Source organism: Lynx rufus, unplaced genomic scaffold (assembly GCF_022079265.1).
Source record: "Lynx rufus isolate CCGP_SWC_20201006 ecotype Redwood Valley unplaced genomic scaffold, mLynRuf1.p SCAF_8, whole genome shotgun sequence".
Classification (NCBI taxonomy): Eukaryota; Metazoa; Chordata; class Mammalia; order Carnivora; family Felidae; genus Lynx; species Lynx rufus.
In genome coordinates, this window is record NW_025814896.1 from 45,244,466 (window position 1) to 45,257,275 (window position 12,810).

Sequence of the window (12,810 nt, forward strand, 5' to 3'; positions counted from 1 at the left end):
CATGGAAGGGATTTTCAGTGAGATGCACAATATGCTCTAGTGATGATCATTTTTCCTATCAAAGTGTGGTGCCGTAGCCATGTGAACGCCCTAGATTTGAACCTCAGGAGATAGAAAGGTAACAATTCTGGAAGATGCTGATCCTCCCCCCAACCCCCCATTTCTTTTTACTATTCATTTGGCCAGTGGCCAGTGTGGTGACCTTCAGGATGTGATACTAAATTCTTACTTTTTATTCATGATGTTACCTGCATGCGCCCAGTTGGTATGAAAGTCCTTTTGCATCATAATAAAAAATATCTTTGACATTTCATCAAACATTCACATATTTATCTCAATCATATAGAATTTGGAATGTGTTATACACTATTTCACATAGGATATAGAAACACATTTGGAGACAGATTTCCTCACAGTCTGCACTTGCAGGTGATTTACACACATACCTTTCTTTAAACACGTGTAAGAAGCAGCAGATAAATTAGGAAAGAGTTTCCAAATTCTGCTATAAATTCCCAGTTGACTATAATAAAAGTGAATGTTAGGCTTGCTTTATCAACATGATTTTCTCCATGCCCTCCTGTGAGGACATGTATTAAGAGATCCTCCAGGCATAAAAGCAGAATTCTGGCTAGGAACTCCTGGGCTCTATTTTTCAGTGTATACAATCAGGGTGTGAAGTTCAATGGTGAAGGATTTTAGAAATCCCTTTTAGAAGCTCTTAGAAATGCCTGGGGGCTGTTTTTCGAACAGCAATAAGTCATATGTAAACCATCTTATTTATTAAACTACACCTAATTTTAGTTCAGTTTTATTTGTTTTGCTTTCCATTTTAAATTCAATAAACATACTAAAATTTTGGATTCACAGTTTAACTCTTGAGGTTTAAATGGTTGAAATACCCTGAGTTAGTTTCACCAGAACCCCTGAGGGGGTTCATAAATGTGAAAGAAATAAAAATCACCGTGTTCAGTTTTCTCTGCCAAGTTTTAAAAGTGGGGTAAAATGTATATTTTGACGCATTCTCCTAAAACATGGTTTATCATAGTCTATTTCAGTAAGCATAAATCCAGCTCATAATTTAGCATTAATATAAGTCAAAATAATAGGATCCAATTTCTGCACCCGCACCCCACTTTCTGATCTCATCTTTTTGTTTTAAAACGCTTGTTTTATCAGCAAAAGTCCAGTTGAAGTGGCTGTGACTTTCACAGACAGGAAGATTTCCACATCTGCACTCAGCCTCCTCTCAGATGACATTTTTATCTATGTGCCTTCTTAAAGCAGCTTGTGCCAAACACGCAAAGGTTAACAGGACGCAGATAACACAGCTTAATGGGGTCAAATCAAGCTGATTCATGATCACTATGGAGAAGAATATCCTCCTGGGGAAAATACTTGTACTGAAAAATCCCATAAACCAAACCACTTGTTTATCTGTCATTCCCACAGAGATAGTAATGTAATTACTCTCGTAATTATCTTCATTAGTGTCAGGCATTATCTACAATTCATTCCTCTGCTCGAAGAGTATGTTTGTTTATTTGCCGACTTTTCCCCCTCCCCCGTTTGGCCGAGTTCAGACTTTTGTGTTTGTAAAGCCGCATGCACGCAGGCGTCTGTGCTGCGCGGCTCTGACATTCTCTCCCCTAAAACAGAGATCGCTGTCTTTCAGTTCCAGAGCTCCTATGCCCACTCCCTGACATCCGCCCTTCATTACTTGGTTCCCGTGCGGCCGCGACGACAGATTGTCTATCCTCTGGAAAAGCTTGGCATCAACGCTCCATCAAAGGCGGTCTCCAAGGACGCGGTGGGTAGCCGGGCGGCAGCAGGCATGGAGGCTCTGTGCCAACTCTCGCGGGCGTGGCAGATGGGGTGGCCGCGCTGTCTTCTCGGGAGCAGGCTGCTTCTTAATTACAGGGAGCCTGGCGCTCATGCCCTTACAGGGGCGCCCTGCGGAGGCTCCCCTGCAGCCCTTTCCCTCAGGTGGTTATTGCACAGAAACCTGACACAGGGGTGGCCTGATCCCTGGATGACAGACCCCACAGGGACACCTTGTGTGCTGTGTCTCAGCACAGGCGGCCTAGGGTCAAACTCCCAGCATATTTCTGTTTCCTTTCTCCTTCCTCAAAAGCAGATTTCCCCTTTCCATTGATGTTTTGTTTAGGCAAAAGTGGGCATTCACAAGTCAGACAAAGCGGACAGAGAAAGTAGAGCTGGCTGAGTTTGAGATGTTTGGGTCCTAAGCTGGGTTTGTTAAACTCCTCTGTGGGGAGTCAGGATGATTAACAGGACCATATTAGCTGCCCTGGGGGTGGCACAGGCTTAACCTTAAAATGAACAACCCTGGGATGCTTTTTCTACCAAAACAGGAGAAGAAACAAAAATAGAACCTAGATTTCACTTTAAAAATGGAAATGTACATGTGTGTGTACACACGGCCATGTTCTAACTGGAAAAGCATGATTTTGTCAAGTTTACTTCCATATGTAGGCTCGTAGTATTTGTGTACACTTCCATTTAAATAAGTTGAAAAAAAATTCCCTTAGTGTGCTGATGTTTGTACATTGTGAGAGAGGAAAGTGGAAGGTTTAAATTCTCCAAAAGGTTAGCCAAGGAGTTGCTAGATACGGTGCTCAAATCAACAGCTTGGGCAACCCAGGTGCTGTAGGAAGCACATCATTCTGCTGCCCCCGGCTCCCACTTTGCTGGGTGGGGCGGGGGCGGGGTCCCATCAAGACCCAGCTTCGTGGCACCTGCTGACTGTACCCAAGGTTGCTTTAGTTCTACATTCATCTCTATATTTGTAAAATAAACAAGAAATTCTAAATTTATATTTGAGTAGAGACTGAAAATCAGTAGCAATTCTTTCCCCTCCTAACTCTCTATGATGGGAAATATCGAGCATATACAAAAGTGGAGAGGACCAGATGAAGCAGGGCTTCTCGTTCTGTGGGGCTGACAGACCTTATCTCCTTTTTTTTTTTTGACCCATCATAGGCTGATAGTTTTATAAAAGGTGAATTTCTTAAAAATGAATTTAAAACAAAGACAGATAAGATTCAAGTCCAATTATTTTATTATTAGATTTAACAGACACAGGATTACTCTGTCCAATTGCTGTAAAACTGCTGAATGCCTCTCTCAGTCTCTGCACTTACTACATGGGCACCTATCTCAGACCACACGTTGAGTAGCACTGAACTCCCAGATAGTTGGCACTGCACTTCAGAAATTTCCAATTCTTGGCCAATTTTGGATCTCTACCCCCCGCCCCCATCACTTCCCCTTCCTCCTTATCATTTTGAAGCAATTCCCAATATATATATTTCATCCAGGGCCAGCGTGAGTTTTTAGGTAGCAGGGCCCAACGCATTGCAGGGCACGGTCTGTCCACTCTAAAGATAAGAGTGCCCGAGCCGATCTGGAGGATCATTGGGATGGCCACCAGATGGTTTGTTTTGTGGTACAGATCCTGGGATTGGACTCCTTTGGAATGACAGCAAAGACCTACAGATTTGGCACAAAGACAGTGCCTTAGGGTCAGAGAGGGTGGCTTCTTCTATAGCTCAGTGAAACACAGCTTCCATAGAGTTGTGCTGATCCCAGGAGAAGGAGCTGCAGGTACCAAGTATAAGGATGAAATTTCTGTGTCGGATCAGGGTAAGGATGAGAGATGCCGCCCTTTTACAGTGACTGCTGACACTCCTTCCAGTATGGAGAGACCATACGACGAGGCCAGGAGAAGCCCTCATAGGACTCTGGCACATTCAGCCAGCCCTCTGGTAGCATGAGTTCTGTGGCTGGACCAGGAGGGGAGGAATGCGGAGCTGTCACCTGGTTACCAAGAGCAGTGTTTTTCTGAGTACCAGGAGCTTCTCTCTACCCTCACACCCAGGAATCTCCAGAGCCTAGAACTTCAAGTAGGGAGAAGGCCAGAAAAAAACATTTTGTTTCATTAAAAATAATCTTATCATGACTTCCCAGGTTAGTATGAGTTGCAATTGTTGCTTACATGTAGTGACCTTTTCTATAGTGATCTTGGTGTGCTATGTACCCACCCCCACAACACAGAGCCGTGGCTCATTTCAAGGCACAGCAGGGGATGGATTGTTCACATCTCTGGTCCAGGAAGGCAGCCACTTACCAGGCAGGTGGAACTGATGCTTGGTACCTGCTTCACTGGGCTGCATTGTTTATTATACCTCTGAATTTTGTCTTCTGAAGAAACACTTTTACTGCTGCTTACTGTACTCCTTCTTGAGAAGGTCTTAGTCAAGATTTAGTTCAGCAAATAAGATTTAGTAAAAGTTTTAGAAATCTTAAAAGTGTGGTCAAAAGATTTTCAAGAGCATAATCCACATGGGATGGGCCTGGACATTTGAAAATTAAAATGTGGAATTATATTATCTTAAATTATTTTTTTCTTTTCAACATTTTCGTTGGATTTAATGTTTTAGGCTGATGACCTGAGACAGGGTGAGCCAAATAGAAATGTTTTAGGAGGAATTTCTATAGAGCCCTAAGAGCATTGTTTTCTTAGCAGAACAATAGTGTTGCAGCCATTGAACTGAGTGAAACTGAGTGACTCATTACTAGATGAATGCCTTCTATTTTCCCTTTAAGTTTTAACACCCCCTCTCCCCACCCCCAACCAGCACAAGGAGGTTATATGGCTCCCTCACCATGTCCGCACATTTCTCTGGCTGGGCACTTGCCTTTCATACCTTTTACCCTACTTAAACCATCTCAGAGTGACCATCCATTCCCTCGCCTTCACCTAGGAAGCCAGTCTTCAAGGGAACAGATCATTCCAGGCATGAGTAATGGGATAGAAAGTGTTTCATCTCTGTGGGTTGCCAATTTGAATCTGGCACAAGCCAGCAGTGATTGAAATTCATCACTGCATGGCAGGGAAATATGCCCCCTCCCTACTTCAAGGCCCTGGTGGTTTCCACCTGGTTTGGAGGATAGGTGACTCTGCCATAATACCTTCCCTATGGCTTTCATTAATTGACAGCCCACCCCATATTGGGTCATAAGAAAGGACCTGGGAAACATATAAATGATTTTCATCCCACATTACAAAGGTACGCCCCCCCCAAATTCATCGTAATATCTCCATAGTCAGCCAGTACAGATTATGGATAAGAGAGAAGATGTTTTTCTGACCAAGACCATGATCATGTGGGATAGGCCTGGAAGACTCATTTCTCAGCTTGAATTGGCCATCTTGGTCAGTGCATGTACATTCTGGGAATTATTGTGATGGGAGTTTTTTATTAAATGAATCAGCATGGCCCACATACGTGAAAACTATGATTAGGGAAACACTCAAATTTGGCCGAATTAATTGAATGGCCATATTAAGGACTATGGAGCAGTTTGACCGGGTGGTTCCAGTTTCTTTCCTTTCCTGCTCCTACACAGGGATTCAGAGATGACTGTGACACCTTCCCATCTGGGAACTTACAGGCTAGTGTCAGTATTAACATGGGATTGCTTGGTCTGATTAAACAAGGATGGGAGAGGGCTGCATTCGTCCCTGGTACTGAGAGCCAGACTCAGAAGGAGTAGCCACAATGGGTTCTGCACAATCAGTTGGTAGGGAATGAGTTTGTTCTGAGGCATTGTTTCCTTTCTAAGAGTGGGATTTTAAATGAGTCCTATTTGTGAAATGAAATCCTGGAAAATCTTCCTTGAGCTAAAACAGCTCCTACCCTTGCTTCAGTATCCTAGATTCTCCCTGTCATCCACTTCAGTGTCTCTAATTCTTCATCCTAGTTTATGTGATTCATAGAATTAGAGGGTGAACTCATCTGTCTCTCTCTCTCTCTCTCTCTCTCTCTCTCTCTCTCTCTCTCTGCCCACCCCCCCAAATTTTTGGGACTAAACCAAGCCATCATCTTTCAGATGACAGAATCATTTCAGGAATCATACTTTCAGGGCCATCAATGCCTGTTGTTACTTTTTTGTGGGGGTTTATTAGTGATGGTCTGTTTAAATCTTGACTAATGAATTCTTTGAGGCCTCCCTTTTCCCTTTGTCTTTCTACAAAGGAAAATGACAGTTTATTTAACCCCCCATTCTCAGAGCTAAGCGCTGGCTCACTTTTTGCTGGTATGTGATCTCTCAGGAAGATGTCACTCACTGGCATTCAGTTACCCTTGGAATTGTCCCTTTTCATCTCTGCTGTTCTTCCCCAGTCCAGCTATAATTACCATCTGATGGACTGTTACTGGATACTGTTTCACTTGTGCATCTGCTGCCCTAGGAAATTGCATTATTCTCTGAGCACCTGCTAGATTTTCCCCAGCTTGATTGTTCCCCAACCCACCCCCCGCTTCAAACTTGGAAACTTTCGCTGCCCATGGTTAGACTTCCCTTGATTGTTCTTCTAGTCGGGATGTGTACGTGTGTTTTAAAATCAGCCCAGTAGCATCTCCTTGGTAGAGGTTTCTAAAAATGTATACCCACGTTTTTCAACATCGTATATGCACTGATCACCTTAATGTGACCATGGCGATATTATCTTGAGATGAAAGTAACCCACTTTACAGCCCATGGGTCAAGTTTGCTTTTTCAAGCCATTTCTCAGCCATTTGTTCTACGAACAGAAGATGTATTTGCTCTTATTTAGGAACTCTTTTCTCTGACATCCTTAGAAAAATTTACATGAGTTCTTTTTTTTTTTCTCCAAATAGTACAAGTTCTGTGGTCATTTCTTTCCAATTCTCTGAACACTATCTAGGTTAGTATACATATATGTAGTATACATGTGTACATAAGAATGACTTCTGTGACATCAGTGATTTATTCTCATAATCCCTTCCTCTTAGAAAAGGTTACAAAATAACAACAGCAACCACTTCTATTGACAGTATAGAGCTCTTACTAAAGGCTTCCCATGAATCATCTCATTTAATGCTTACATTGGCACTTGTAAATAGTCAATTCTACTACCCTCCTCAACGTATCTAAAGAAAACAGGCTTGTAGGGAAGGAGGGTAAATGACTTGTCCAAAGACTAATTCATTGGCAAAGCTTCAAATCAAGGCATTTGGATGCCAAATCCCTACCTTCAATCATTACGTGTGTACTCTCTTATCTAAAAAGTAAAGTACTGCTGTCACAGCTCATTGTAGGAAAACCAAACTGCAGAGAAGGAAGATGGCTTGCCAGAGTCCTTTTGGGATCTCCCAGATCTTTGGCACCAGCTACTTAATCAAAAGGTGACCCACAGATAATTGGCTTACCCCCAGAACAGTTTGGGGCCAAGGATTTTCCTCTTGGCCGAGTCCTCCACTCTTGAGTCTGATTCGGGGCCAGCCTGACCCCGGCTGGGCTCGGCTGGGAAGGAGCAGACTCATGGGGCCAAGGTGGTATGCCGAGGTCAGTTTTTAGACACCAGCTGATCAGGCTACCTGCACTTCTCTATCCAGGTTATTGTTGCAAATCTTTTGAAATTATATTGGCAGCTGCCGGGAAAGGAGGGAAAAAAACTAGGATCTCATGCATAGGTTACGTTACAAATCTCTCAATATTCAGTTCCATGCTGCATGTGGCTTCACATTGTTCTTAGAATGTGCTCAAGTAGGGATGCCTGGGTGGCTTAGTTGGCTAAGCATCCAACTCTTGGTTTCCACTCAGGTTGTGACCTCACGTTTCATGAGATCGAGCCCCGAGCCCCATGTCATCAGGTCTGCACTGACAATGTGGAGACTATTTAGGCTCTCTCCCTCTCTCTCTTTCTCTGTCTCTCTCAAAATAAATAAACATTTTTAAAAAAAGATTTAAAAAAGAAAGTTCTCAAGTAAATTCCAAGGCTGAGTAACTGAAGGTTTGCTCAGGAGGCCAGGTGGAAAGGGTATGCACTGATGGCATAATCGACAAGCCTGGACATTGTTTAGAATTTGGGCTGATAGAATGCCAAAAATGCCAAAAGAAATAACACACCCTTCAGGGTGTGATAAGCTAAGAAGCTGCGAAAAGTAAAGTTACTTCTTGACACCTCAGAATCATCAAAAACCAATCCTACATCTTATACTTATTTTCTGGAATAGATATTGTAGGATAGCCAACATCTCTCTCCCTTCCATCCTCCCCCTCTCTCTCTTCAACAGCTTTATTGAGATATGAATCGCATATAATACAATACAATCACATATAATACAATTAAATACCATTTAAGTTGTGCAATTTATTGGTTTTTAGTATATTCAAACAGTTGGGTAACTATCACCATCAAATTTCAGAACTTTTTTGTCTCCCCAGCCATTAGTAATGACTTCTTATCCACCCCTTCCCTGAGCCCTAGACAACTGCTAATTTACTTTCTGTTTCCATGAATTTGCCTACTCTGGACATTTCGTATAAACAGAATTATACAGTGTGGCATTTTGTGACTGTCTTCTTTGACTTACCGTGTTTATAAGGTTCACCCATTTTATTGCGTGTATCAGTACTTGATTCCTTTTTATTGCTGAGTAATACTCTATTATATGCATGTACTGTATTTTATTTATCCATCCATCAGTCAGTGGACATTTGAGTTGTTTCCATCATGTTGTAATGAACATTCCTGCACAGGTTTTTATGTGGCTATTATGTTTTCATTTCTCTTGGGTGTCCATACCTAGGAGCAGGATTGCTGGTTCATTTGGTAAACTCTATGTTCAACATTTTGAGGAACTTGTAAACTATTTTCCCAAGTGACTGCACCATTTTGCACTCTCTCATTCTTAGATTAGACCCAGCATTCCTGCTAACAAGTGGTAAAGTGCTGGTCAACTCAAGACCAGGGATGGGCAGTGTACCTAACCATTCTTTCAATTCAGGAGTGGAGCTTTCCCACCAGTCCTGGAGAGCTTCATGCTTGGTTGACTGAACACCCCTAATAGCAGCTTCGGTTATTTTGAAAACAGATTTTTCTAAAATATAATCTCCCCTGATCTTATCTTCCTTGCCTGACCCTCTCTGTCTCATCAGCCTCCTGTAGGCCTGCATGCACATTTAGATGAGCTCCAGCAACAGGAAAAAAAAAAAAAAAAAAAAGCCTATCCAAACCACAGGAGTGAAATACAGGACTTCCTGGTTTTTAATCTACCAGCATGTCCTTTGTTTGAGTCCACCTTTACTAGTGTCACTGCTTTTAAAACAGCTCCCAACAGGAAAAAAAAAAAATCCTGAGGCTTTCCTGAATATTGATCGGGTTCTTGCCACAACCCAATAGGAAGAAAAAAAAAATGCATCCTGTTCCCCGCAGAGCCAGAGTAATGAATGCCGCTGAGGTCCAGAAAGGCCTCGGGATGTATCAGCTGCCTGCACTGCTGTGCTGCGCTGGGAAGGGCTACAGCCAAGCAAGGCTCCTGGGTGGACCTGAGCTCCCGGGGAGGGAACTGGCCTTCACAGCTAAGTGGCTTCTTTAGAATCTGCCTTTAGGGAGGAAAGGCATGGCTGCACCAACAGGAGGCTTTGCTTTGTGTATTTTAAAGTAGCTGGGGATATAAAATGACAAAGGGCACAATTAGAGCTACAGATGCTGACTAGGAAGTTACATCTTTTCCTCGTGATTGAAAAAAGTTCCTCGTTACAACAGCAGTGCATATTTCTGGTAGAGATTTTAGGAAAAATCAATAGAAAGAGAAAATCCATAAAAGCTGCAATAATCTATCTATAGATTACCTTTGTTAATATTTCGGTGTTCTTACTTTGGGATTCTTTTCTGTGGAAAAAAATACATGCAATTAAACATGATGTTTTGAAACATACTTTTTCACTTACTATGTTATGAATGTCTTTGCACATTACTAAGTATTCTAAAGTGTCCTTTCAATGTTGCACATGTCCTGTGAGCAGCCACCCCTAGCCACCCGTGAATACTTTCTGTGTCGGGCTCTGTGTTACACGCTTGCATGGATTGCCTCATCGCGTTCTCCCAGAAGCTGGGCATCATTTTCTCCATTTTGCGGTGGGGGAAACTGAGGTTAGGAGAGGTATGGTTATGTAACAGACAGAGCATTAAGCCCAGCAGGACTTGTGGGAATAACGATGAGGCCACTTGATTTCTGTCTTCCGTCACTCTGTAAGTATGCTCACTGTGGCCGGCTTCTCCCCAGTACCCAGGTGGAAAGTGGGCAAATCACCCTGTGATTTTTCTGTTTACTTTTAGGTAATTAAAGTTGTGTGAGTCACTCTAAATCACAAAACATCTTCATTCCACAAAAGGTCCAGTTTCATTTCATGTAATAATCAAAACTCAATTTTCATCTGAAGATTGGAGTTCCTCCTCCCCCTGCTGAAGCCTGTAGCTGGGGAAGGAGGGCAGGGAGGACCTTTTCTCTCTAACTTACCATGCCCCCGACTTACGTAGCATCTATTTAGCTTATTATAGTTAAGGGTGTGTGTGTGTGTGTGTGTGTGTGTGTGTGTGTGTTTAAACCTGTTACTTTCTTGTTATTTAACTATATTCCCGGTCCTTGTGAAACTGGGGCAGGGCAGGGAGGAGCAGCTAGGGGAGCAGGCAGGTCTGGACTCAACTGCTACTGTCATAGGATGGCTCCTGCTCTGCTGACCAGCCTCCTCTTTTTGTGGCAGGTGCTTGGTTTCCTCAGAGATTCCTGTCACTGAGGGCATCCTGCCTGCTTTCCATAGCACAGGTAATGCACTCTCCCAGCTCTGCGCCCTGGGTCTTCATTTCCCCCAGAGGCGGCCCTATAGGAAGAACCTACAATAAGACTCACACCTGTGGTCAACAGACAGCCACTGTGGGCCACCTTCCCGTCCATCACCCAGCAGCAGCTGGCCTGCCTATTGCATCCTTCACATTTCTTGGGCAGAAATCACACACCAGTCCACTGAGTCCACTAATGGTGGCAACTCATGTGAGGGTCTCTGAGGGCCCCAAACCTTTAATGGAGACTTAAAGTGAAAGAAGAGACCATCTCCATGTGTCTTCTTTGGGGTGGAGTGACATGCGACCAAGAGCATATCAACGTTTCTCAGTGAGGAAATCTCCAGAAAAATCCTCTCTTATACCTGTTCTTCTTGCCCTTTGATATCTTCATTGTGAATGAGGCGTTTAAAAGTCATTTAACCAGTGCTTGCCCACCTGCTCTGACATTTTTCACAGGAGGAGCTTCTTTGGAACGTAGCATCCATTGTCTTCATGCCTCTGATGTCCTGTGTGACATAACTTACCCGAGGCCAGACAGCTGCTAGGCTGAGGCTTTGGGACTACAGCATCCTGGTGCCAGATCACAAGATTCACCACTGTTGTTTGTAGCCATTCCCTAATGTTGGTCATTGCAGTTTTTATCCAAATTGTATCATTATAAGCAATGCTGTCATATCCATCCTTATTATTTTTGAGCACATTCATCGTAATTTCAGTAAATTCCTAGAAACTATTTTGCTTTGCTAGGTCAAAGATAAAGCTACTATTTCTTTTTTTTTTTTTAATTTTTTTTTTCAACGTTTATTTATTTTTGGGACAGAGAGAGACAGAGCATGAACGGGGGAGGGGCAGAGAGAGAGGGAGACACAGAATCGGAAACAGGCTCCAGGTTCTGAGCCATCAGCCCAGAGCCTGACGTGGGGCTCGAACTCACGGACCGCGAGATCGTGACCTGGCTGAAGTCGGACGCTTAACCGACTGTGCCACCCAGGCGCCCCAAGCTACTATTTCTTTAATCAGAAAACATGAAGTTTTAGAATTTGAAAATGAAAGCTGTGATTCCCCAGTTTAAAAAGATGGTTTCTTTTTGCATTGTGTTTGCTTTATCTAAGTAAATAATCAGCATGCAGAAAAGCCCTCTTTTTTTATTGCCAGATGTAGATGTTTTGAGTCAGATAATCAGGTCTGCAAAATGGCAGTCTACCATTGGCCCGTGTTTTTATTTCCTCTGACTCAGTTGAATCTCTGCTTGGAGTCTCCACTCCACCTGATGGGAGAAGAAGTAATCTCCATCAACTCCAAGTAAATTTTACAATTAAAAGTTTAAATGGAGCCCATTCAGGAACTTTCCCTTTTTGGGGGGGCAGGTGGTGGGGAAGGCATTACAGTTCTCAGGAGCCCATGAAGCATCATGGCATCGTGGAGGTAGGGGGGCGGGCAGTTTTCTGGTGCTTGGGTAGTGCCTGTCCTCACAGGCATCCACTGGGTTTCAGAACGTCAGCTTGTCCTCAACCATCCCTTATTTTGGCATCCAGGTTCCCCAAATGGCACTTGCTACTTGCATTGGGGACATTTCCTCTTCACAGCCTTGAGAACTCTTTGAGTCCGACGTCATGTTGGCTGGAGCATGCTCTTTCTCACTCTCCTTCTCAATATATATCCCTTTCATCCACGCTCCTCTCTCTCTCTTCCCTTCACCCCCTCTGCTTCCCTTTCTCCTCACCTCCTGCACCACTTTGGGCTTTGGGAAGCTCATGACCTGCCTTATCTTCCTTCTTGCCCTGGCACCAGCCTCAGTTATCTCTACCCTTCTCAGAACAGGTGGCAGGGACTTCTCTGTGAGGCACAGATCTCTCTGCTCCCATATTCTCCAGAACCCCTGTGAGGATCCTGTCCTTTTCTTCTACTTTTATGGCCTTAACCAGAGGGAAGGAGAGGCCTGTGCTATACTTGTCTCTCTTTCCCTCCAACTCTCTTCCTCTTTCCAATTTTGGGACAATAGACTTTGCTATCACCGTGTGTTCTTCTGAAATCTGTCATTTGAGGCAAATGCTTTTAATACTCAAAAGTCAGGCTTTTTTGAGACTTAAAAACCTTCTCTCAATCTGCCATCAGCTTTGAAATGAAAAAAAAAA

General features: G+C 43.4%; 1 protein-coding gene across 1 annotated transcript in view; it reads left to right on the forward strand.

The window, feature by feature from the left end:
• CFAP61 (cilia and flagella associated protein 61) overlaps positions 1 to 12,810 on the forward strand; it is a 270,944-nt gene that overhangs the window by 123,296 nt on the left and 134,838 nt on the right. The window contains exon 16 of the mRNA XM_047067515.1: positions 1,676 to 1,810. Within this exon, the coding sequence (XP_046923471.1) occupies positions 1,676 to 1,810 (135 nt within the window). The remainder of the gene's footprint in view (positions 1 to 1,675; positions 1,811 to 12,810) is intronic.